This window comes from Pseudonaja textilis, chromosome 1, assembly GCF_049901715.1.
Source record: "Pseudonaja textilis isolate UNSWEBS1 chromosome 1, rPseTex1.2, whole genome shotgun sequence".
NCBI classification, from domain to species: domain Eukaryota; kingdom Metazoa; phylum Chordata; class Lepidosauria; order Squamata; family Elapidae; genus Pseudonaja; species Pseudonaja textilis.
Window position 1 is genome coordinate 112,284,420 of NC_141990.1, and position 21,514 is coordinate 112,305,933.

The 21,514-nt window shown below is 39.9% G+C and overlaps 1 protein-coding gene across 1 annotated transcript in view; it reads left to right on the forward strand.

The window, feature by feature from the left end:
• SNAP91 (synaptosome associated protein 91) overlaps positions 1–14,063 on the forward strand; it is an 89,809-nt gene extending 75,746 nt beyond the window's left edge. The window contains exons 22-30 of the mRNA XM_087914782.1: positions 1,039–1,122; positions 4,081–4,224; positions 6,373–6,522; positions 7,212–7,242; positions 9,070–9,181; positions 10,339–10,419; positions 11,122–11,226; positions 11,793–11,895; positions 12,678–14,063. Of these exons, the coding sequence (XP_087770908.1) occupies positions 1,039–1,122; positions 4,081–4,224; positions 6,373–6,522; positions 7,212–7,242; positions 9,070–9,181; positions 10,339–10,419; positions 11,122–11,226; positions 11,793–11,885 (800 nt within the window). The 3' untranslated portion in view covers positions 11,886–11,895; positions 12,678–14,063. The remainder of the gene's footprint in view (positions 1–1,038; positions 1,123–4,080; positions 4,225–6,372; positions 6,523–7,211; positions 7,243–9,069; positions 9,182–10,338; positions 10,420–11,121; positions 11,227–11,792; positions 11,896–12,677) is intronic.
• Positions 14,064–21,514: the final 7,451 nt, after the last annotated feature.

Below are 21,514 nucleotides of genomic sequence, written 5' to 3' on the forward strand. Positions count from 1 at the left end.
TTCCATCCCTTCTTATTTCATTAAGAGTATCTGCTTCCAGACTACTTCCCATGAACCTTCAGTGTCCTGTTCATGATGCCTCTGTATAGGATTTGTTTGGGCTACAATATATCTTGCCTTCTGACTGCACAACCACACCCTCATGTAACTATGGTTACAGCTAGTGAGAAAAGCACCTCTTTGCCGAAGTGTCGGCATGCTGTTCCTTTTCGTCACCAGAGCTAGCAATACACTTTAAAATGCAAAAGAAGAAATTTGGCTTGGAATTTTGCAGCTACTCCTTTGTTTGCTCAGATGTATTTACAGGTGGCTAGATGAGTACATACAAGATCTTAAGAAAATATGAAATGATACTAGGGAAGCGACAATACATTTTATTTATTTTCTGCATGGTTTATGGGAAAGGGAGATCCAAGGCCTATATTTTGCAGCAGCACAGGAATTGAATGATATCCTACAAAATTCTACTGGACATTGGACAGGAAATACTTACAGTCTCCTTAAATTTTCTATGCATAGATCTACATAGGGTTGCAAAACTAGTTTCAAAAGGGTTTGGAGAAATGAGGAAAAGAACGTGCTCTTAGAAAGCTAGCAGTTTTCTTGGGGGTCATCTTCCTGTGGAAAATCTTATCACTGCCATCCCTTCTCATCAGTACATCTGTCATACTTCTGAAATAGTCTGGGTTTCTTCTGATTTTAGAACAACTTGTAGGACAAGGAGTGACAGAAGCTGGGTTTGGAGTCAAAAGAAGAATCATCCTGGACTCTCTGTGTAGCCATAAACGGACTTAGTCAACATAGAAACTCCAGGCTGATTCTTCTTTCGAATCTGCTCTCAGGTTCTGCCATTCCTCCTTCTATTCAGATACAACTATTCCTCAGACTGTTCCATATATTTTACCAATCATTCCTTTATGGTCTTGAAAATTATGTCACATTCATAGTTGCATTCTCCTCCAAATGTTACATGTTTATATATTTACAACATCTTTAACTCCTATTATCTTTTATTGCTGCCTTATGGAAAAAAAATAGATGCTTTTGGAAGTGGCCCTTCGGAGCCCCAACCTGCAGTTTCAGCTCCCTCTAGTACTTCTGCTTCTGCTGACCTATTAGCTGGTAATGAAATATAATTGTGGTGTTTTTTTAATAAAGGGTGTGCATGTTTTTACTGCATCTTTTCTGTACTGTGACCGAAATAATAGCCAATGAACCATCACTAAGGCTACTATACTTCCAAACTAAACATTCTGTGACACCTACCACTCTAGGAAGCTATATTAATTTCTCTTTATAAATATTAGTAATTATAAGTATTAGTAATTGCTGCTTGCAGAAAATATCCTTAGTTATAATTAAGACATTGAGAAGCTCATGTGTTCCCCCTGTTTACCTGTGAATTTATATGATACTATTCTATTTATCTACATATTGGTCGATACTATTAGTCTATAATAATTACCAAGTAACATGTAATTAGTAGCAATCTGATTCTTACGGTATACAGCTGTGTACTAGATTTGAAAGAACGGTCAGGAAAGAAGGCATAAATTGTTGCTAAATAAGATCCTCTCAATCCAGGGTACATGAACCAATTTAATTATGACGGTATTTCTTATGTTAGTTCAGAATGGCTTTCTGCTTGTTTTACTGAATGTCTGAAGCTAGGGTCTTCAACAGGACAGGGAATGGAAATTCACTTAGACTTCAAAAGAAATTCCATTTCTAGCTCCATAAATTTATTGTTGTTACTGCTTTGAATATTCAATGAACACCCAGAAGAGAAGATATAAAACAGATACAGATTTATTAGAAAGCATACATTCTGATAAATAGCTACGTATTAATTCACCTTTTGTTTTATTTGAGATACACAGTTCAGAAAATATGCTTTATAGTTTGATTTTCTTTGCTACGGTTGAAACTTGATAGTGCATGCTAATGTGTATAGTGTGTTTTGTTCCGTCAGTCCTAGGTAGACCAGGTTAGAAAACTAAAGTCATGCATGCTAATATTGTTTTCATTACAAGAGTGCAAAGTCTTATAAGTCTGACTTTGCTTCCCTTTTCCCTTTAACCTTCTGAGAAGTAGGGAGGGTCTTGCCTGAAATATTTACTCAGATTACAATTCTAGCCTGACTCAGATTTCTTTTATCTCAGTGTTGTCTTGGTTGCAGTTCTTCCTCCTGTTCCTCGAGGTTATTCCTTCTGCAATTTAAACCAGGAAGGAGAAACAGTTTCTACAAACCGAAATAGCAGTGGTCAAAATGGGTTGCTAGTCTAATCAATGCCAAATCCGCCAACTGTTTATAACACATAGGGGAAAAGAATGACATTAATTGCTGACCTATTCTGTCTTCCTGAGATTAATTTTTAAATAATAAATGTAAACGTGCAACCTTTCTCCTACACAGATACAAATCTAACCTTTTTTAAAAAGCCGTGTTAATCCCTTGTGAAGTAAGGCAACATTTTGTAAACCTCAGAGAAGGTGGGGGAGGAGTAAAATGTAATAACTTTTTAAATTTCTTTTTCTGAAAATCTTATTAACTCCATCCAATAGTCTCAGTTTTCCCCTTTTCAACAAGCACTGTTCTTATTTGTTTGTAATTTGATACTCATTCAGTCTCTGTGTATCACCAAGCTTTAAAGTACTCCTTTCATACCCACTAGCTTTTGTGTTCAATTTGTATTCTTTCAGCATCCATTCTTGACCCTATCTCTTCTTGTTTTACCACATTTACTTCTAAGTAAGCAATTTCCAATTAGTGTTTTCATTTCTCTTGACATTTCCAATCCTTACAAAATGAGCAGAAGCACGCTTTTTTGGATAGCCTTTTCACTTTTTTTGCTTCCATTTGTTTTTAAAATATGTGCTACCGACTACTTTTCTATTTCTCAAAATGTCTCCATTTTCTCATGGCTAGAAAATATTTACTAAGATACACAATTGTATGTCTGCTTTGTTTTGCCACTTATGTATCTGTTGTAATTATTCATTCCATCTTGCCTGTCAAACACAAATGCCTTCACATTAGTACATTAATTTTCAGAACCACACTCCATTTTGCAGAGTCTCCAACCCTCGGGCCATGGCCTTCAGAACCAGTGGGCCCGTGCACACGCAGCTTCACTTGCGTGAGCATTAGGCTGGCACACACAGCTTGATTTGCGTAAGCAGCGGATCGACGCACACCTCCACAGCTTGGTTTGCACAAGTGGCAGACTAGCACACACCTGCTCCTGTGTGAGTGGCAGGACAGCATGCACCCATGCAGCTCAACTTGCATGAATGGCTGGCCAACACATACCTGCCCAGCTTGATTTGCGTGAGCCAGTGCACATGCGTGTGCAGCTCAACTAGCACAAGCTGTGGGCCGGTTCCTCTTTTTCCCACATGGGCCACCAAGCCATAAAAGTTGGGGACTGCTGCCTTATTTAATTATACAGGTACTGTATCTAATATTTGCTGTAAATCATTTAGGTTTGCAACATATTTGCCTGCCAAACTACTGTATATGTCCCTGACAACACTAGACCAATCACAGGCATTCATTAGATACTTGTATACATATACATTATGTAACAAGGGGAACATCAAATGTCCCTGGCTTCAGTCTCTATTGAACAGTTCACTAACCTTTTTATGCATTCATATGCATGCTATACTTCTGTTGTATATTGTTTATTTTAGGAATCAACACTTTCACACAAAACATGTTTTCTTTAAATAAAATTTTCTCATTGATTTGCTTTTCAGGGACCTGTAGAAGAGCAGAATTCTGCCGGGCAAACTCTTTATCTTGTGTGAATCCACATTTAACTTACCAACTGTTGCTCATTTCCACACTTTATACCTTTACGGGCAACAAAATTTTGCTAACCCCCCTCTGTACTTTTCTGCATTTATCCTTGGTGCCTTTTAGTTTCACTGTGGGAACAACAATAATAATCCCATCAAGAAGAGGAAAGGAACTTTGTTTGTCAAAGCCAATTATAATGTTTTTTTTCAGGCCTGTGGATTAGTTCTTAGTATTAGGCTAATAATTAATTTATTTCTCTTTAATTTTTTTAAAAGGCTTTGGAGGTTCTTTTATTGCTCCTTCTCCATCACCTTCCCCTATCACACCAGCTCAGGCTAATATATTGCAGCCCAATTTTGAAGCAGCATTTGGAGCAGCCCCTTCTCCGTCCCCTGCTGGCGGTTCCTTTGATTCCTCAGGTGAGTGAAAGGATTCTTCTGTGCAGCCTTCGTCTCCAAAATATGCTACTGTAATTCTCCCTTATGTCTTCTAAAGTATTCAGGTTTTTTTTTTCATGAAAACATTCAGAAACAGTTGAATATGTAGCATACTACTTGTAATGTATAATTTGCAAAATAGTTCCTTCTACCCACTTCTCTCCCATAGGATCTCAGCACACATCAAACCAAAGTGCCTATATTCTGTATTTTTTTGCATGTGCTTTATATGCATGGTCATTTAAAAGAAGCTCCTGAAATTGCAGATACCTTTATTCCTGTACAACTCGGCATATGGCTATGTGGTGCTACCATTCTCCAGAGCCTTTCCCAAACATGCATGGCACCAGAATTAAAAAATAAAGGAGGTCCAGTGTATTTTGTCCTTTGACACAAGGCTTGACTTTTCATTACTGCTCTGTCGTTTCTGTTTGTGTCTCTTTCATTGTCTACTACCATGCTGGGGCCTTGCTACAAATTTGCGTTTTGGGTGAGTTCTGCAACAGAAAAAAGTAAAGAAACCAAATAGTTTAGTAGTACTTTGCTTTATAGTTACTGCTTGCCGGAGCATAGTGCAACTCTGCTTACTAACATTAGCATGCATACTGTATCTGTTATGACGTTGGCGTTACTGACTATGTAATGTTGCCTGGATTAGATAGTTCTGGTTCATTAGATACAGTGGGAGGATATTAGTTGTTGGGGTTTGTTTTTTTTTTTTGGTATGCAACCATTTGGTCAGCAGCTGTTCCAGCATCCTTGCAATCATGTGATCACGATCTGGCTGCTTGGCAACCCATTTGCACTTAAAGCCACAAGTGCCGCATGATTACATGATTGTCATTTGAACCTTCAATGCCAATTTCTTCCTGGCTCGGGAATTCTGGGAGTTGATGCCCATCTTATCCATATTGGTCCATATATCTTGATGGTTCGTTGGAAGACATGTGTTTTGTGTAGAGCATCATTAGGTTTTTTGTGAAATCCATCTCAAACCCAGGCAGCCTGATATGAATTGCATAGTAAATAACACATGACTACTGTGGTGCATCTATTAGCAGCAGAGTAGTAATGACTTTACCCACAATAAATAAGGAGAAAGGCCCTCATCTTGTCCCATGGCAATATTAATACAGCCTCCCTCCCCCTATTTTACAAGAATTTCCTATCTGTGACCTTTCCAAAACCCAAAGGGCCAGTCTATGGCAGATCATCTTGGAGAAAAATCTGTGTTTGCTAACAGTGACACAAACTTGAAAGTACATAGTCCGTGCTCTTTCCACTGAAAAAGATTTCCCACCCACTGGATTTTTTTTTTCATTTCCCAGGTTATGTCTATCAACAGCAAAAACAATGCTTACCCCAAATCTTTATCTTTTACTTTACTTTCTACCTGCTCCTTTTTTCCCCTCTCCCTGAACTTGTTCCTAGAAAGCATTCATTTTACTTTCTAGCTTCCTTTGTTATGTCAATATTTTAATAAAAATAATCTTTACAAAAGAGACCATTATTTATTATGATTCTTTTCCAAATCTGTAAATCAGGAAATAATGATTAGTTACAACACTCCCACCTCAGACAAACCCTCATGTAAGTCTTAAAGAGCTAATTGGCTAATAAATGGTGATTCCTTTGGTTCAAATGTTGTTGGAAAAATCCAGAAATGAATAGGAAAACCTGAATTAATTTTAGGGGCCATACTGGGTGAAAGTAATGTCAAACTGACTTTTCTTTTTTACTGTTCCAGAAAATGGTAACATTCTCATTAGATTTCTGGACACAATAACATGTGAATCAATGCTACCATATATGAGTGTTAAAAACATAAAGTGTGCAGTACAGCAACATGGACTGTTTTCATAGTTTAAAAAGTCAGGGTTGTCTAATGCTTTGTCTTATTGTAGTATGTTTGGAATTCATTTATTTCAGTGTGTTGGTCGAAAAGCATGCATGCCTCCCATTGGCATTACGTTGGCATTAAATCTGTGTGATGGTTCAAAGATCAGTAGTGATTTTTGTATGTTTTTAAAAGGTTGTGGATTCTCCATTTAAGCATCTGTTTATTACGTGAAAGTTTAATTGCCTGAAAAAGTATTTTTCCTCATCTATTGATTTTCTTAAATTTTCCAGTGTTTGATGGCTTAGGTGATCTTCTTATGCCCACTACAATGCAAACTGGTCAGACTTTGTCCTGTGTAGGCACAGCCATTGCTTCTGCTTCAGCTGCAACCAAACCCATTGGAAGTGATCTTGATTCCTCTCTTGCAAACTTAGTAGGAAGTAAGTCAGAGAAATTGTTAGGTTTGACAGTGATTTTCTTTTTATGACCGTTGATCTTTTACACTTACTGCACCAGTTGGCTATTCCTGAGTTCAGTTACTATGTTTTGAAGGGTGTGTTTCTTCCCTTATGTGGGAGGACAGTGTAGTTGTGTTACAATTTAGGTTGTTACAGAAAGTTCCTTTTCTCATCCTGAACTTTTGAGACCAAGGTGCATCATGTTTTCATATTGCTCAGTCCATGTAATGGACTGTTTAACAAAACATATATTTCTAAGAGTAGCTTTTAAAGTGGAAAATAAAAAAATAATGATTGTTATGGAGGAACAATTAACATTTTCTTAAATTTAGCTTATTATGTCCTGTGTATTTATAGTTAGGAAAGTAATCAAGAAAGTATAACCAAGTAAAGTAATCAAGAAAGTAATCGGGTAAGTTGAGGTCTAGATCAGGTAGAGTTGTGACATCAGTGACTGAATGGTATAAGAAAATTTTCAGAGATATAGTGTAATTATATATAAAATCTAACTATATCATTATATAGTTTATTGTAACTTTTACATAACTGACTGAATGCTGCCTAAGTCAGCTAAACCTGAGTTGCCTATTTATTTGGTGGACAAACATGTTATTTCTTGACATCTACTATCATATGAAACAATCTTTTAAGATTCCTGGTTTCTTTTGCAGATCTTGGAATTTCTGGTACCACAACAAAGAAGTAAGTAGCTAGTTAATGCAAAGTCCCAGATAGTTGTGTATTTCCCTTCTGTACTTTCTAATGTAATACTGTAGTCAATATTTTTATATAGTCCATATATGGCCTTTTGATGGTGGTGTTGGTGGTTAATTATTATTATACATCTAATATTGCAAAAGGTAGAATGATTTTGCAAAACAGTCAAAATGTTATTTTTTTTTCAATCCAAAATGTCAGATTTTACAACCTAATGTAATATCAGTAATCTCCACAATTTCTTCACTTTCCTAAAAAAACAAATGTAAATGACAGATATCCTCAACTTGCTACCACAATTGAGCCTGGAATTTGAGACATTAAGCAAAGCAGTCATTAAGTGTGAGATGCCACATGACTGCCCGCATGACTGCTTCACTCAGTGACCACAGTCCCAGCATTCCTGGTTGTGGCCATCAAACAATCACACAGGTTGTTAAGTGGACAGTGTCCCATTTGGCATGCATTTGGGGTGGAAGACCCTAAGATAGGGCTGTCAAATGTCCCGGCCCGTGGGCCAGATGCGTCACACACTGGCCACACCCATGCCCGGTTTAGGGGAAAGGGGAAAAAAGTCCCAATATGTCATGTGACACCGCTATGACAACATGACTTTGGCATCCCTGCCTTAAGAGGCTGAAAATGTTCCCTGTTGAAATCCAAACAGGATTTTCAGGTCCTCGTGGAGGAACACTTGTGCTTGGCCTGCATTGGCCTCTCAAGTCCTCTCCCATCCATCTGAGACACCCCATGCTCCTTACCTTATTGCACTACCTCTCTGGTTTGATTTTGGCTCCCTCTACGTTCTGTCGGAAAGAGCTGCATGCAAAGGTTGTTAGCTCCTCTGCGTGCATGGAAGGGAATTCCTTCAGCAGGGTGAAAAATGGAACTCAGATCTTCAGGATCTGAATTTAATTCTGTACCCCAGGGAGGTTCTAATCTCTCCTCCGCACACAGACAGGAAATCCTTTGCTGGGGTGCAGAAATGGATTTCAGATCATCAGAATCTGAGCTACATTTCTGCATCCTGTGGATGTCATCTCCATGTGTCAAAGGAAACTCCTTCCACGGGGGTGCAGCAATGAAGCTCAAATCATCAGGATCTGAGTTCCATTTCCTCACCGAACTGAAGCAGTTCAACTTCCCTTGGCAGGTAGCTCTTTTAGCCAGACCCTTGAGAAAAAGAGAGAATCCCCTTGGCAGGCAACAGCAACTTGCAACCTTCTCTATTGGCTTCCCCAGTGACTTTCTGGGAAAGCCAGCAGAGAAGATTGCAAATGGTGACCACATGATTGTGGGCCTTTTGGCAACTGGTCGTAAATTCAAACAAGTTGCCAAGCGCCCAGATTGTGATCAGGTAACTGCAAGGATGGTGACCTGACATTTTACAACACCCCAAATGATTTATGGACTATAAGGCATCCTTTCTGAGGCCTTCATAACTTCAAATGGTCAGTAAATGTCTAGCCCTAAGTCCAGGACTATCTCTATTCCTAAATAAATATGAAGAGGTACAGCAGTGACACTATATATAGTACTTAATTAATCCAGAGGCATGATGCAGTTTCGTCTGTATTGTGGAGTGCAGTTAATGGGTTTTCAAATTCTTTTGTGCTTGTCCTCGAAAACACTTTACAAATTGCATTTTTTTCCTTGTGCTTGGTGAAGATTCGGTCATGTTGACTTGAAATTTATACCAGCTTGTGATCATGCAATTATGCCACCAAGATTCCAGCCCAGAATTTTGCTATGCTATGTAGTTCTGCCTGCCAATAAGTTAGCACTCGTATTCTAAATCGTTCTAAATCTTAGGGGAGACCTTCAGTGGAGTGCGGGAGAGAAGAAGTTAACAGGAGGAGCCAACTGGCAACCAAAAGTAGCACCTGCAACATGGGCGTCTGGGGTTCCTCCGAGTAGCCCCTTGGTAGGTGGAGATATCGCATATTTCATGTAGATGTAGAAAATTCCATGTGAACATGACTGCTAAACTATTGGGACAGAGTTAGTATGTCAAAATACAGCCATATACTAAAGTTTTGAGATCCAAAATTATCAGCATCATTTGTCTATTCCAAAACTGCAGTTTTGATACATTTTTAAGGAAATGGGAGTCCCATCCTATTATTGTTATATGCTGCATTGTTATCTTACTGTTCTAGCAGTGGAACATTTCCTCGTTTCTCAAATGATAATATATTTTGAGTTTGTTTTGCAGTTTTCATATAATTGAGTTGTGTTCTTGCAAGCTAATAAATAATAATGTAATAGTGAAATTGCAATAGGAAACATTTTAACAAAAGACTGTAACGTATTAAATATTGAACAGCGTAATGAACTTTCCCGGTGTAAGGAAAGCAATAGACTAAATGCAAGTTTTTTTTTCTACCAGAAAGGTTGGGCGATTGTTTTTTATGTAAGTAGCCTTTTGTTATGAAGTTGTACTAACTGAGAGACCTGGCTACTACCAAACTAATGCAAAATATCTTTATTTTTACAGTCAACCTAAACTTGAGATACTAATTTGCAAATAACCCTTGCATCTGTAGATCAAGTTATTTTCTGCTTGATAGGTATTTCCAGGTATTTTTTCTTTCTGTGCAGTGAAACAGAGGGGCAGGAATATTTCTTTTAGATATTTTATTCTCTTCATTTATAAGGAAAAGGTACAGTCATTTTACTCTCTGCTGAATAGCTGCCTTTTTGGCACATTTTGCATTCCCAGATACATCTTCTGGACATTGTTTAAATGTAGCTCCACATAAAAAGCATTGGAGTAATCAGAAACAGTTTGATTCCATTTAAAAAACAACCTCCTGTGTTTGTCGTTTTCAACATTTTTGTATGCAGAATAAGTCTAGCTTTTTGCAACACACAATTAATTAAACGAAGTATTTGCAGCAGGATACAATGCCTGCAGTTAACTGATTTGATATCACCTTAATGTTGGCAGCCTCGAGTTCTTTAATAAGTGCTGAAAATTGTGACATTTGACAATTGTCAATACATGAGGGCTTTTAAACTGTTTTTATATGTATAAAATTTAACCAGTTAGTGATTTATCTCTATTACTCCAATCTCTAGACAGGATCTGTGCCTCCAGCAGGTGCTGCCCCCCCTACACCAGGTGCTGCTTCTCCACAAACTGGATCAGGATTTGGAATGGTAAGGACTGACTCAGATAGGAGGGGAAGAGTACTACTTTCCACTTCTCCAAGTGACTTCTTCTTCCTTTATACTGGCCTTTTAAAACATCTCAGTAATCTTATCTGGGAAAATACAATTTGAATAACTACTGGAGATACCAGGGCAGTTCTTCCTGGAAAATGGTCGTCTTTTTCCCAACTGCGTGTTAAGGATCCACATCCTGAAGCTTATCTTCTGAACATTGTGGCCAAAATATATGCTTTTTCCCCTCAAGGAAAAATGTGCATTACATGTTATTATTTCTGGGGGGAAACGCATACAATGTATTGTGTACTGAATAATGTATTCTTCTGTTGCAATGTTCACAGTCCAGTTGCTGGAATTTCCAGCTGACATCTTAAGTTAATATACTCTACTCTGAGATGCACATAGGTGGAAATTGGTTCACATCTGAGAAAGATACCAAAAATGTGTGTGTGCACACACATGCACACACACACACACGGAACATTCCTATTTTATCAAGAGATTTCTTGATAAAATGGCATCTCTTAGACCAGAGATCTCCAAACTTGGCAAGACTTGTGGACTTCAACTCCCAGAATTCTCCAGCCAGCATAGCAGGCTGGAGAATTCTAGGAGTTCAAGTCCACAAGTCTTAAAGTTGCCAAGTTTGGGGACCCCTGTCTTAGACGTTATTTGTTCTCAAATCTTTTCCAGCCGCCTCCTGGAGCTGGCGTTGGGATGATGCCACAGCAGCCTCTTATGTATGGACAACCGATGATGAGGCCACCATTTGGAGCAGCTGCAGGACCTGGTGCACAAGTGAGAACTTGCCTGGTTTTGGAGAAAACAGGAAAAAAAATTTTCCCCTTTTTGTTAAGTCATGTAGGCCAAGTGTTCTACGTTATTTCCTTTTTATTTCTGGAAGGCAATCTAGTGTGACATGTTACTGTTTTCAATTCAAACCATCAAGACTTTTCAAAGTTACAATATAAATTTTGTGTAATTGTTTAGTTTTTAATTTTTAATACCCCCTTTTTAAAAAACTATTTCTTAAGCTGGTCTATTAAAAATATGCCACTGGTGCAAAAATGATTCCTCCTCCCAGTGAATGTTCAAATGTATTTATTTATATTTCATACTTCTGAACCTCTCACCTCCCTCAAAGAGAGATGATACATGATAAAGTGATTTTATTTCAGTTTTTATTTATTAATTTAAAAACTGAACATCACAATAGTTCTCTTATTTACTCAGTGGGACAGAGCATAAGCCCATATTTGTGAAGTGCATATTAATTTTGGTTAGAGATGGATCGTAATAGTTGTAATTGTATTTTTTTTTCTTTCATGCCCTTATACTTCTGGAATAATGGAAAACTATTCAAGGTTTCTCCAAGTCCAACACCTGCCACCCAGAGCCCCAAGAAGCCCCCAACAAAGGACCCATTAGCAGATCTTAACATCAAAGATTTCTTATGAGCTATTTAAGGTATGTTCTTGTTCTTCTATCCTTCCCTCGAATATATTCAAGCTTGTATTCTCCTTTATATTTCACAGGGGGTGCTAAGAATTTATTTTGATTTGAATGATGTTAATTCAGTACTGAGCTTGCTGAAAGAACAGCTCACATGATGTTGAAGGGTTGAACTTGGATAGAAAACACCCAGGTATATATGTTCACACCAGTCATGGAAACTCACTTGGAGGACTTTTTTGTCAGCCCATTCTGCTTCACAGAAAGATTATTGTGGAGAGAAAAGGAAAGAAGACTTCCTTATGAGCCACCTATAACTCCTGAGCAAGGGACAAAGTTTGCACTAGGCAGTAAAAACTATGAACTTTAAAAGCAGCAGTATCTTTCCCTTCTCTGATTCTTACACAGAAAACACAGACATTCGTGTATGCAGCACACTTGCTATCAAACAACCCTATTTCTCCTGACCATTTCTCCACTTCAAGAGTGGAATTTAAGCACTAGACTAGTATCTTGAATCAAATGTTACAGGTCTGTCGCTCTCTGTTTGTATGTATATGTGCCAAAGATAGAGAATGATACGCGTATGAAACTCTTCTATAGAATAGCTGTGGAAGAAAATGTGTTTCCAATTATTTTACATCTTAGGAAAAAAGAAGAGATCATTACATAGCTGAGGGAAAGGAAGGTTATATCATCGGTCGTCTGGCATATAAATCAGATTATGAAACTGAATTTGAATGGCTGTCCCTTAAATTTAATAACACTTCTTTCCCCCCTTCTTTTTGTGATTGTAGTTTTGTGAAAGGATAAGTGAAGACGCAAGTTTGGAATCTGCAAACAAGAATTTTGTTGCTCAGAATTTCCAAGTGAGCCACCAGTACCAAACCCAGTGCTTACTCAGACTTCTCTCCTACTTTCAAAACGTGTAGCACAGCTGTGAAAGTGATCATAGGAATGTGTACTATTTTAGTTGTTATCCCTTCTCTCTCTCTCTCTCTGTTTGTGTACTTGGGTTATAATTTATGTGTTTCTCAACTTAAACAATGGATGTATGTTTCTGATGCCTTCTTAGTGCTTTTCTGAACCAATCCATTAGGAACAGATTATGCAGCTGTTGTGTGGTGAGCCATTTGGAGCGATGTGTCTGTGTTTCTGGAGGTCTTAATGTAAATAACCTTGGCGACCCTCTAAATTTTCTCTTCAAATCCAGTTTCCTTTGCATATCTGTTATACAAAACAATATTGTGGTTATATCAGGTAGCAAGAAGAACACTGTTGATCCTTTTTTTAAAAGTGTGTGGAATGTTTTTTTTTTCCAAGCAAGATTATTATCAAATTTTTGTGGGGTACATTTTAATTTCCTGACATTTTATCTACTAATATGAATGAAATTCATATTAATAATCTTCTATCAAGTTACGTGACAAAGGTTGTTAAAAAAATCCCCCACATAAAAATATTTTATCAGATTTCTTTTTAAAAAAGTGTCTTTTATTTTCATTAAAACCATCATATTTATCATTGTTATTTAAAATGCACTGAAAACAAGTAAAGGGTAAGTTTCTTGCCATATAATTCAGAAAAATCAAACATAACAAAAACAAACTCCTTTAGGTCTGTCAGGCTACTTTGGCTGCCCACTGTTCCCAGGGGGAAATCATGAATTTTTCTCCCCTTTTGCTTTTATGTACATCTGTCGGTTTTGTTCTTTTCTGTACATATCTTAGATTAGTGTTTTTCATCCCCATACAGCACTATGTATTTTCTGTACTGTTTGTGATTAGAGGTCACACTGAACCTGAATTATGCCCTTTACCGTAAAGAAAAGTGTTCTTTTATCATTTTAGTTTGTTCTCTCATACTGTGTGTGCTGATGGCTTAGCTTAAGATTTTTGACTTCTTAATAAGGTCACTGTTGATCAGTGTTACAAGTGGCTTGGCAGCTCTTTGTTAAAGCATATTAGGATGGAAAGATGTTCATCTAAGTCTTTCAAATTAATATTTAATCAACATGTGGTACTATTTTTAAAAAGTGGTTGTATATTGTTGGGATAACATACCTTGTAACGACAGAGAGTTAGAGAGAGAATTTCAAATGGATTTGCTTTGTATTTTGGTTTGAGGAAACCCAATGCATGTATACCCTCTGAGATGCAATAAAACACCTTGATCAAAGTAAATTCAAAATAAAGTGGTCTCTATTTTTTAAAATTATCCAGTTTATGATTATAGTAGAGTACAACTGCAGTAGGGTTGGTTTTCAGAGTTTAATAATTGTGGTCTAGAGAACAGGTTTCTTGATGTTTTGTCAGCAACTGTGGTATCTTTAAAGGCAAAGTGATCTGCTAGGCAACTGAGCAGAGACACCAACCTGCACCAATGGGAAACCAACTCAACTAAAGGCCAGTTAGAAGTCAGAACACCTGGCTATTAAAAACAAGGGCCCAGTCAAACCCTGCTCATTTTCTTAGTTCTGATGATGCCGGACACAGTGAAATGTGAATGGTGAAATGTCAAGAAATCTTGTTTTCTAGACCAGGGCCATTTAGCACTAAAGCTTATTCACTATCCAGCCAATGGCAGTAGTGAAAGTGGTATATACTAAACCAGTATATAACACTGTTAGTTTATTTTTTTTTTAACCTTTCTACAAAACAAAATGATCTTGTTATTTTATTCTAAAATTAAGTCATGCCAAATGTATGCCAACACACCCTCTGTGGAATTCATTAGCATTTTAAAATTCATATACGTACATTTCCTGAAATGTGCAAAGTCACTTCAACAATCTGAAATAGAGTGCTCTGTATTGTTATTCTATAGCAATTTATTCAATCAGTGAAGCTTGGTTCTAAAAAAGCATGCACAGCAACATCAATCAATACAAGTAGTATACTGGGAAGATATTGATGTCAGTTGATACATTGGGTTAATTGGCATTGCAATATGTGTTTTTTTAACCATTGAAACAAGTGATTTCATCTCAAAAGACGTACTGCAGATTTGGAAAAGGTTCTAAATAGGACAAATAAAATTATCCTAAAGCTAGGAACCCTTTTCTCAACTAGAATGAGGACTTGGAACTGCCATTTCCTGAAATTCCCTGTCTTTGGTATGTTGGCCACATTCTGGGAATTTTAGTATCAGTGTACCTGGCTGAGTCATAAAAATATCAAAAGGATTATGAAAAACATAATAGAGGAATATAAAATTATAGTTTGATGAAAGCAGCTACAGTGTTTTTTAATAACAGTCAGATTGGATTTTATTTTTCTGTGAGAGATGTGAGATAACCCAGTAAAGCTGATCATGGGAATTTATAACAGGCACAGTATTTAGTTAAATCACAGAGTCCCTTACTATAGTACTGCCAACTTAAAAAGAAATAAGACAAATTCATGAAAGGATAATGCTTATGGAAGTTAGACGTAATGTTAATTATGCTACATGCACTGTTTTGGGGTATTTTTGCTGTAGATATGCCAGTATAATAAGAGTGAGAAGCAGCATGCTTTTGAACTGAGATACAGCAATGGTCATAAGTATGAACCAGTTGCCAAGCATCTGAATTTTTATCACATGCTCATAGGAATTCTACAAAGGTGGTAACTCTGAAAAACAGTCGGTCATTAGCCACTTTTTCAATCCCGTTGTAACTTTGAACGGTCATTAAATGAACTGTTGCAAGTCGAGGACTATCTGTATACTTCTTCAGTCCATATAGCAAAAAACTCCCAGAATTGTGCTCAAGATTCCTCTTTAGGAAGGTTAGATTTTAATTAACTGAGAGAATTATATTATCTTAATTTAGATCATTAAAGGCTTAAACATTGTACACAAAGTTATATTCAAAAGAAAGATGCTTTAATTCCAGACTGCTTCATTGGCCATGTATTCATAAATACAATTTACTCTTGATTTTGAGATTTTTAATAGCCCTGCATTTATAGCCCTCTCCATCTCCACAAACGAAAGGGAAAAGTAATAATTCTGAAGCCTTAATTTAAAATCCTGTTGATCAAGTCTGGACATGTTCAGTTGCATTATTTGAATTAACTGCAAAGGCTTAAGCGGGAAGCTTCTTAGCAGACCAATATTTTAATTTTGAGGAAAGTGTTAAGTGGAGATCTTGTTTAATGTATTTAAAAAAAATGGTTATGAAGGTGCTTTTTTTTTAACAGTGCAGCCCTGAGTTTTAGAAACATTATAACATTCATTATAACTTCTATTCAAAGAATTTGTATTAAAACTGGAAATAAAATGAATATTTGCTGAGTTTTCACACGTGATATTCCTGTTTAAAGGTTAGAAAAAAACCCTAATGCTTAGAAGGTTGAGTTGAGAACTTGTTTTATTATAAAATAATAAGGTTTAAGAAATGTTTCTTACACATTCAAAATGTTTAAGAAATGTTAAACTGAAATATAGGCTTTTAAAACCAAGGCTGCCCCCTGCTGGATAACAGTATGGTATGATAAATGTAAAGAAATACACCATGCCACTTTCCGTGTCATCCTTTTCACCTTATCACATCACTGGTATGATAATCATATAAAGGTAATTGGTGACAGTCTGGAATTTGCTGTGAAATGGAGCTGCATAGACTCAAGATTCTTTCAGACAGGATTTCTGTGGTTGCAACTAAGAATCAATTGTGCAGATAACTGTTCTCTAGCATATGGAAAAACAGATTAACAGATAACAGATAATCAGAGTTGGAAGGGACCTTGTAAGTCATCTAGTCCAACCCCCTGCCCAAGCGGGAGACCCCACACCATTTCTGACAAATGGCAGTCCAATCTCTTCTTGAAAGTCTCAAGTGATGGCGCTCCCACAACTTCCGGGTGCAAGCTGTTCCATTGGTTGATTGTTCTCACTGGCAGAAAGTTTCTCCTTATTTCCAGGTTAAATCTCTCCTTGTTCAGTTTCCATCCATTATTCCTTGTCTGGCCTACAGGTGCTTTAGAAAATAGCTTGACCCCTTCCTTTCTGTGGCAGCCCCTCAAATATTGGAAGACCGCTATCATGTCTCCCCGGTCCTTCTCTTCATTAGCCTAGCCAAGCCCAATTCCTGTAACCGTTCTTCATATGCCTTAGTCTCCAGTCCCCTGATCATCCTGATTGGTCTCCTCTGTACTTTTTCTAGAGTCTCAACATCTTTTTTATAATGTGTTGACCAAAAGTGGATGCAGTACTCTAGGTGTGGTCTTACTAAGGCTTTACAGAGTGGTATTAGTACTTCCCTTGATCTTGATTGTATCCCTCTGTTAATACAATTTAGGATTGCATTAGCTTTTTTGGCTGCTGCTGCACACTGCTGGCTCATATTTAGCTGGTTGTCCACTAAGACTCCAAGATCCCTCTCACAGTTACTGCTATTGAGCCTGGTTTCACCCCGTCTATATGCGTACTTTTGGTTTTTCTTGCCTAAGTGTAGGACTTTACTTTTCTCTACATTGAATTTCATTTTGTTAGATATGGCCCAGTGTTTTAGTCTGTCCAGATCCATCTGGATGTTGAGCCTATCTTCTTAGGAGTTAGCTATTCCTGCCAGCTTATTATCATCTGCAAATTTGGTAAGTTCCCCTTCTATTCCGTCATCTAAGTCGTTAATGAAGATATGAAGAGTACTGGGCCTAAGACAGAACCTTGTGGCACCCCACTGCTTACTTCCCTCCATGTAGCCTTAGACCCATTAAGGACTACTCTTTGAGTACAGTTTGCCAGCCAGTTGCAAGTCCATCTAGTGGTGGTGCTATCTATTCCACGTTTTTCTAGCTTACTAAGAAGTAGGTAGTGGTCTACTTTGTCGAATGCTTTGCTGAAATCTAAATATATTATGTCCACAGTATTTTGCTGGTCTTCTAATTTAGTCACTATGTTGAAGAATGAAATAAGATTGGTTTGGCATGATCTGTTCTTAACAAACCTGTGCTGACTGCTAGTTATTACTTTACTTGTTTCTAGATGTTGGCAGATCTGTTTTTTAATTATTATTTAGTATTTTCCTGGGTATTGATGTTAGGCTGATTGGTCTATAGTTTTCTAGGCCTGTTTTTATTTCCTTTTTTGAAGAAGAGAACTGTTATGTCCTGAGAACTCTAGGAGTTCTCACTCAGGTCCACTCACTTTGTGTGGGCGTTATTCCCCCATTCCCATTGGTTGGTTCTCTCCAGCAGCCAGCTATAAAAGCAGGCTGCGGGGTCCAACCAGTTGCTGATTGCTGCGAGCCAGTTCCAGGCGTGGCAAGCACGGTCAGCCCTTTATTGTAAAATAAAGTATTGTTGCACTCATGCTCTGGTTCAGCCTCTCATTGCTCAAACTTAACACTGGCGACGAGGATGGGATGGCTACCAGAAGCACCATGCAACCGCTGAGTCACTAGCCACCGACCCGCAGCCCAGAGAGAGCGATCGGCTGGCGATAAGGGAAACGCTGATCCGCAGCCAGAGAGAGCGGTCAGCCAACAAAACGAGCGATCAAAAAGAGCAAACGCTGATCCGCAGCCAGAGAAAGCGGTCTGGTTCAAAAAGTTAGAAGCGTCTGTAGCCGCTTGTTAGCCCCGCTACGGGAAAGTGAAGCGCTGCGAGCCGCAGCCGCTCTGTATTTGGCGCGAAATTCAAACGGGTGTCATTTGAATTTCGAGTCAGTAGGAGACACAGCACAGCGCTGTAGGAAGTCACTAACACCCACTTTTGGCGTGAATCAAGACACCTCCAACGGCTAGCAGCCAACGTGGTAACCCAGAGAGAGAAAGAGAGGGTAGCAAAAAAACCTCTCCAGAGCTGATATCACTAGTAACTCACGAGCGCCCGTTGTCCCAGAGAGATTTTTCCGCAGGTAGCCCAGCCGTCCAGCACCATGAGTTCCAACCCAGTATTCCCGGCGTTTAAACCAGACGAAGAGAAGTGGGAATCGTATAAGAACCGCTTCAATCATTACATCGATGCGGTCGGCCTGGCGGATGCGGGAGAGCATCGGAAAAAATCCTATTTCCTAATCTACTGCGGAGCCACCGTTTACGATACCGCCGCAGCACTCGTGGCGCCGAGAGAATTGAAAACGCCCGTGGTCCGGAAGTTGCTTGAGATCCTCACTAACCACTACGCTCCCAGGCCTTCACAAATCGCCAGGAGGTTCACGTTCCGTATGAGGAAGCAATCAAGTAAGGAGACCATCAATCAATATATGGCCGCCTCAGAACAGCAGCCCTGCACTGCGGGTTTGGAACATACCTGGAGGACATGCTCCTCGATCAATTAGTTTGTGGGGTCAAGGATCTCAACCTACAGAGGCGCCTGCTAGCAAAAAAAGACCTCAACCTCGCGCAAGCGGTCGAGGAGGCCCTAGCAGCCGAGCTAGCAACGAACTCAGCCACCGAAATTCAGGGCCCAAGTGCCAAGTTGGCATCGTTCCCAGTCCATTCCGAAGAGGTGGAAGCGGAGGAAACCCACAACGATGAAAACGACGTCCACCGCCTCGCCAACGACAGACGGTCGCAGGTAGGGGCCAAACAAGAATACACCGTCCACCCAAGCACATCACACTGTGCCTAGCCTGTGGGGATCGCATCAAAGGGCCACCTGCAAGTTTAAAGGAGCCACTTGCAACAACTGCCATAAGAGGGGCACATCACGAGAGTCTGCCAAGCCCCTCAAAGTGCTGCACACAGACCCCGTCCTCGCACTCGGGACCACAGAGGCAAGTATTAAACTGTCGCACGCACCGCCTTGCCAGGCGTACTTGCCACACTGTTAGTAAAATTTCTCTCTCCGTTTCCCTAGAAGGTAAACCGTGCCACATGGAGGTTGTCACTGGGTCAGCGCTCTCAATAATCTCGTGGAGCACCCTCAAGAGACTCCATCCCAGCCTATCTACTACCCGGCTTCAGAGATGCCAGTTCAGTCTGAAGGACTACCAGGGGAAGGCCATTCCCGTGATCGGCAGAGGCAAGTTCTTTGTCAGTTTTAGAGCTTTTAAAGGCCACCTACCTCTAGTGGTAGTTAACGGCAATCTACCCACCTTATTGGGGCTCGATTGGTTTCCCCACCTTGGCCTAGGGCTAACAGGAGTCCATGCTGTCTCAACCTCAGACACTGACTCCTTATTCGCTGACTACGCAGATGTGTTCAGTGAGGAGCTGGGGTGTTATAATGGAACCCCCATCTCGTTCACCGTTGACCCCCCAGGCAGTCCCAATCAGATTAAAACCACGTAGAGTTCCATTTGCTATTCGACCAAAACTAGACGCTGAATTGGATAAACTACTAAAACAAGGGGTCATTGAGCCAACAGATTTCGCCAAGTGGGAGACGCCCATTGTCACACCCCTTAAAAAAGATGGTAGCCTGAGAATTTGCTCGGACTACAAGCAACAATCAATAAATATTTACAAGTTAGCGCCTACCCTGTGCCCGTCATTCAGCACTTATTACACACATTCGAGCCGGGCAGTATTTTTGCTAAATTGGACATGTCTCAAGCATATCAACAGTTCCCTGTTGATAACCAAACAGCGGAACTTCAGACCATCGTCACTCACAGGGGTGCCTTCCGATGCAAGCGTCTCCAATTTGGCGTAAGTGTTGCCCGGTATTTTTCAATCCCTCATGGAGCGGATTTTACAGGGCCTCCTGGTGTAGTACCCTACTTCGACGACATCTTGGTCTCGGCCAGGGACAGCCCCCAACTCTTCCAGAGAGTGCGAGCAGTGTTAGAGAGGTTCAGACAGCATGGCCTCAAGTTAAAAAAAGAAAAATGCGCCATTGCCACTAGACAGGTGGACTTTCTGGGTTATAAAATTGACGCCTCTGGCATTCACCCCCTGGAGTCCAAGGTTAGGGCAATCCACGAAGCTCCCACACCAACCTCCAAAACGGAGCTACAAGCCTTCTTGGGGCTGCTGAACTTTTATGCATCCTTCTTGCCCCATAAAGCCTCAGTAGCCGAACCCCTACACAGATTACTAGACAAAAAGTCACCGTGGCACTGGGGGCACAAAGAAGACCAGGCGTTTAACGCCGTCAAATCACTACTTACGTCAGAGGCAGTACTCATCCAATTCGACCCCAACCTTCCTTTAGTACTGGCAGCAGACGCATCCCCTTTTGGAATTGGGGCGGTCCTTAGTCACAGACTCCCCAATGGCGCCGAGGCCCCCATCGCCTTTTTCTCCAGGACACTCTCGGCCACGGAGCGAAACTACAGCCAAATAGACAAGGAAGCCCTAGCAGCTGTTGCGGCCGTGAAAAAGTTTCACGAATTCCTTTTTGGCCACTTCTTCGAACTGGTCACCGACCATAAGCCCCTCCTGGGCCTACTGGCCGGCGACAAACAGACACCTCAAGTCCTTTCCCCTAGGATGACAAGGTGGACACTTTTCCTAGCGGCCTACTCATACAAACTTATTCACCGCCCGGGCAAAACTCTATCCCACGCCGACGCTCTCAGTCGCTGCCCCTTACCCGCTCCGGCTGAAGACCCAGCTCCTGTCAACGCCATTTTCGAAATCACCCAGTTGGACCTGCCCATCACCGCCCTTGACATCGCCGCTAAAACCAAGGCAGACCAAGCGCTCGCCCAGGTGCTCGACTGGGTGAGGAGGGGGTGGCCGGGAGGCAACGTTGATAAC